At 36.5% G+C, this 5,374-nt stretch overlaps 1 protein-coding gene across 2 annotated transcripts; it reads right to left on the reverse strand.

Annotated features, from left to right (window-relative positions):
• Positions 1 to 287: 287 nt before the first annotated feature.
• Positions 288 to 5,374, reverse strand: LOC121780256 (light-inducible protein CPRF2-like). Of its 2 annotated transcripts, XM_042177800.1 has the most exons (7): positions 4,939 to 5,374; positions 4,570 to 4,660; positions 3,212 to 3,416; positions 1,965 to 2,040; positions 1,758 to 1,883; positions 738 to 861; positions 288 to 635 (listed from the first exon to the last, which is right to left on the reverse strand). In XM_042177800.1, exons 1-7 carry the CDS (start codon positions 5,323 to 5,325, stop codon positions 481 to 483), a joined length of 1,164 nt encoding a protein of 387 aa, XP_042033734.1. In that variant the 5' UTR covers positions 5,326 to 5,374; the 3' UTR covers positions 288 to 480. The 2 variants fall into 2 exon arrangements, with proteins under 2 accessions (XP_042033734.1, XP_042033733.1); XM_042177799.1 differs by having other exon boundaries at positions 288 to 861.

A 5,374-nucleotide genomic window follows, 5' to 3' on the forward strand; every position in this document is an offset into this window, starting at 1 on the left:
TATTGGATATCGGAATCCATATTATTAGTAGTGTTTAATGGTGATATAAATTGTACCTTAAATAAGTTGATGTATAGGGATAATAAATTAGGATAACTTTTCAAAAATGAAATACACATGTTTTTGTGGAACAGACGTAAATAGAAAATGCACATATTTTTATGAGACCAAGGTACTATTTTTTAAGGGCGGAAAATATACCATTATTAATGTCCGACGACCATTTAATGGTAGTTCTGTTGCAAGAATAAAATGATAGCATCCCTACGAAATACAGGAATATAACATTCGCAAAATCACATGAAATAGACTTTATTATTTAGAAACTTAGAATATTATTAACCAATTGCACCAGCAACTTTCACACATAAAAATGAAGGCAATAATGAGTCATCTTTCGTACAATGAAACAACAAAGTCTTACATAGGTAAGGACCAGCTTTGCTGAGAACATCGCTATCACGATCTTTCGGTGAAGCCTTACAGTTCTCCAGTCCCTCGAGTGCCAGAAGAACCCGTTCCTTCACGGCTGTGGTTCTGCATATGTTCCAAGCTAGTATGTCTCTGCGCAGGGACACCTCTTCCTATCTTGTTACCCCCAATGGCGACAGTTGTGTTTGATGGTACATTCGCCACTGGTGGAATATCGACCAAATCATTTTGAATTCCAAGGTTAGTTAAGTGATTATGAGAAGGTGACTGATAGTAACGCTGATCTTGTATTGGTACAGCAGCACCTGCTGATGTTTTAGAAGGACTACGAGCAAAGGATTGCATGCCTGTCGTGGATATTTCAGACATAGCGTGGAATATTGAGTTCAAACCAGTTACTCTTTTCACACTTTCTTCTGCCATTTTCACCTGTTTGAGAAGAAAACACTCACTTATTTTAGTAAAACCACATGTACTAAGGCTCGCGAAAAGAGAAGCAACAGATCCTTCACCCAAAACTCATGTAGTATATGAATTTTCCAACTCTTAGGAATATGCACATAGAAAGAACATAGAAAGATGGATGACAGAGGCAAGTGACAATTAATTTGAGAACTTTCCAGCTAAGCTCACAACTAAAAGGCTACAATCAGTGTGAAGAAAAGCCCAATTCTTACGTAATAGAGTAGAGTTATACTACTGAAAAGCACTAACATGGGGTTTTCTCTAATATAGATCCAAAATGTAGGACTTCAGTTTTAATTGACAAAGTTGAACGTGAGTGATGGAAAAGATTAGAAAAATGTGTAATATAGTAATCAAAATGTCATGTACTTTGTGTAATAAAAGAAGTCTGATTCTTACGTAATAGAGTAGAGTTATCCTACTGAAAAGCACGAAGATGGGGTTTTCTCTAATATATATCCAAAATGTAGGACTTCAGTTTTAATTAACAAAGTTAAACGTGAGTGATGGAAAAGTCCAATTCTTACTTTGTGTAATCAAAATGTCATGTACTTTGTGTAATAAAAAAAGTCCAATTCTTACGTAATAGAGTAGAGTTATCCTACTGAAAAGCACGAACATGGGGCTTTCTCTAATATAGATCCAAAATGTAGGACTTCAGTTTTAATTAACAAAGTTAAACGTGAGTGATGGAAAAGATTAGAAAAATGTGTAATATGGTAATCAAAATGTCATGTACTTTGTGTAATAAAAGAAGATCCAGGGAAAGTAGGCGGAGTGTCTTAGCATCTTAAATGGGTCGCTTGACATCTTCCATTTCAAACCATACAGCACTACAGCTATCCAATGATTTAACGTACCTTAGCTCTCAGGGTTTCAACGTCAGCCTTCAAAACTCTATTGTCAACAGCTGATTCATTGTATTTCTGATTTATATCCGTAAAGCGCTTGAGTAATGTGGCATTTTCAACTCTTAATTGAGAGACCTGGGGAGAAGAAAGGCCAAGATATGATTAGACCTTTAGTGGGATAGCTTTCTAAATGAAAATGATGAATAGAACTTGTACCTGTGTCTCACGCTCAGACATATGGGCCTGCTTCCTCCTTCTTGAGCGGCGAGCTGATTCTCTATTTGAAATCATTCTGAAAATACTCAACAATATTACTGTATTAGATAACACAAATTATTTGAAGCTATAGATAACATAACTTATTTGGAACTATAACGTAAGCTGTATATATTATGCTGGATATTTTCACACCATCCTGACAGTGTCCTTTGAGTAAAAAACTTACTTTTTCCTTATTCAGATATTTTAAAGATATATATTGACTAATTGATTAGAAACTTCTCATAAAATATTAAAAACAGGTTATGACAATTCTGTTCTTACAGCATAGTTGCAGAGAATCCCTATAATATCACATGTTTTTTTCAAATACAGGTGGGTAGATCATGTGGGTTGGCCATTATTGGCTGCTAGGATAGTGTATTTAAGATTACAGTTCATTAACTACAATATGTAGCTCAAACCTCCAGAGCTATTCCCAATCATCTCAAAGCTTAAAAAGTGAAAAAGAAAGCATGGTCATGTGTGCTTATAAATGTTGTAAATTTTTGTATACTACAGAAGAGTGTCACACATAATTTAGATGCTAACAGCTCTAAGGCCAGTGATTAGGAGTATCACGGAGATTTCATTATTTCCAAGGTATAGGTGAAAACCACAAGTGATATTCTCAATCATCCTAAAGATTAAACAGAAAAAGAAAGCATTTGCTTATTCTAACACACATATGTGTATTATATTCTCAGAGAACTCAGTGGTTTTGGCAGGTCCTACAAAGTTAATCCACTAACATTACATTTTAACTTTTCCCATTGTCACTATCATTTATATATATATTATGACAAATATGTACCCCAGTATCCCTTTCCCCATTAGATATTTCTTCTTTTTAAATTTTTCTGTACCTTGCATGTTTAACAACAATCTGCATCCACTCTTGATATAAGATCTCTTAAATTGAAATTTTGTAAGATATATACGATTGGGATAATCAACAACTTCAAGATTAAATGCACTACCCCCTCCGTCCTACAAGAGTATGCATTTTCTAATTTTGGAAACTCTTTTTCTCTAATAAGGTGGGACCCATTTTCCACTAACAATATTTTAAATACTTTTTCTTTCTACCTCTATAGAGTTTTACCAATTGTGCATTAAAACTGGCTTGATAATATATTAATATGTACTCCTTACTGCTTGATAATGATGTAATCATGCAATAAACAGAGGATAAAAAAGCATACCTTCTCATGCGTTTAGCGTCAGCAGGGTCCATATTCTGACTAGCCTCAGTTTCTGCTTCATCGTCATCAGACTGATCCCCAGAAGAACCACTTGAGGTGGATCTCACTTGAGCAACAGATTTGGTTGAGCTTGAAAGAAGGGGCGGTACACCAACCGTTTCACTAATATCCTCAACTTGTGTCTTTGATGAATCCCTTCCTCTTGCTAAAGTGAGTAAAAACAACAAAGATTATGTTACATATAGGTTCAGTTTTTCAAATATTAAAGTAATTTTTTTCAATTACTATTCCATTAACTCCTCAGCAGCCTACTCACAAACCAAGCATTCCATACTGCATACATCTGCAGCAGTAGATATATGTTGTTATTTCAGTTTAGCATATGTTTTATATATGAAGATATCCTTTCACTATTTTGAGAAAAATAGGAGAACAAAAACAGGAGTAAACCACGCTGCACGGTGTCTGGTAATGAACCCTTCTACCAACCCTCAGGCATGTGAATTTCGGAATATCAATCAAGAAGTCACCAACTGTTAAAAGTTACAATTTTGAACATGAACAATAATACCTTTCCCATTTGCATCATGCATAAATAGATGGATGATGCATCTAAAAACAATAGATGATAGTTGAAATCTAGAGAGAAGTAAAGAAAAGAGAGAATAACTTATAGTATGACCCAGAAAGTAGTTGACTTAATCATTACATGTAATTGATTCGACTATTTAGCATTAAATACCTCTTGCAGTGGCAGATAACAGAACAACATTGCATATATAAACAAGAGCTGAATTACTGGAACCAAAGTACCACAAATGATAAACTTATGGTAGTTATGTATAAGCACATCATTGCATCTAGTCAACTAAAGATGTTTGAGTTTTGAGTTCAGGTTCTTATTCTTTAAAACTACTTTTTATGAATCTCACTCCGACCCTTGCGGTTAACAAACTTCAGTCTTTCTCATATGATGTTCAAGAGATAGACTACTAGCATGCTTACAATGAGACGTGCCTTATTGTTGGAACTTGAAAATGAGATGTTAGCTTCACAGGAGTAATGAATAGGCGGGAACATAGAAGTACTTAATATTTAACAACCAATTAACAGTAGTAACACAGAGTAAGCAGGGATGTATGTAATGTCACGCATAATACTACTGTAATTTACTCATTCCCCTTTTCCCACAGTCCCACTACATTTCAAATCTACCTAACTATCACATGCATGACACAATCGATGACATAAATCATGTCACACTTCGCGCACGTCCACACATCAAGAGAATATTTTATGTTCATGTGAAAAGAACTTGATCAAATTTCACTAAGAAGTACCATAGAATTTTCAATAACCTTTAGAAGAAGACGAATTGGAAACCTGAGATCCAAGGTCCGCCACAGCCGGAGCCGATGCATTAGATCCAGTAGCCTTGCCATTAGTTTCCTAATAATAAATAAGCAATATATAAGCAACTCAAAATGCCTAAATCTCAGTACTGCATATGATACTCGCTCAACTCGTGCAGAAACAGAATAAATAACCTAAAATATACGAACAAAACATTATCTAAGAGGGAAGAAGTATGAAATTTCGCCAAAGGCACAATCTATCAGCTAATAAACAGTAAGAGATCAGCTACAAACTAATTGCGCAAAGAAAACTCAAATAATTTACTGTTTCCCTAAAAAAGGATAAGGACAAAATCAATTGATAAAAATTACCCAAGTCAAAGCGACGGCGGCACAAGCCAAATCGAGGCGACTTTTCAGGAGTGCCTGGTACTCCTGTGAATCGATCCGAAGATTCAGGGGCGCTTCCGCCGGCGCCGGCTGCGGCTGATGATTATCAATTCGATGGTGATGGTTGGCTTTGGTCTTAACGCCGTCATCGGTGGGGAAGGCGGTGGTGATGCTGTGATCGGGTGAGGTGGCCTCCTGAAGGAAGCGCTGGAATGCCCATTCCGATGGGCTGCGATTCATCCCGGCGGCGGCGGAGGAAGTCGGGTGATGTGCGTCATCATCGTCGTGAAGGAAAACGGGAGGCGCGTGGGGCGACCAGAATCCATCAGATATGTCATCCACTGAGAAAACGCTGTCCATCTCTCTCATCTTCCTCCTCTCTCTCACAAGGAAAAAAAGGAAAGAATTTAGACGAAGA

This window comes from Salvia splendens, chromosome 19 (assembly GCF_004379255.2).
Source record: "Salvia splendens isolate huo1 chromosome 19, SspV2, whole genome shotgun sequence".
Lineage (NCBI taxonomy): Eukaryota > Viridiplantae > Streptophyta > Magnoliopsida > Lamiales > Lamiaceae > Salvia > Salvia splendens.

Coding starts and splice junctions, on each gene's coding strand:
- LOC121780256 (XM_042177799.1), bottom strand. CDS start 5,325: ATGAGAGAGATGGACAGCGTTTTCTCAGTGGATGACATATCTGATGGA. Junction 1,884..1,964: donor TGTCTGAGCGTGAGACACAG/GTACAAGTTCTA, acceptor TCTTCTCCCCAG/GTCTCTCAATTAAGAGTTGA. Junction 862..1,757: donor TTGAAACCCTGAGAGCTAAG/GTACGTTAAATC, acceptor CTTCTCAAACAG/GTGAAAATGGCAGAAGAAAG.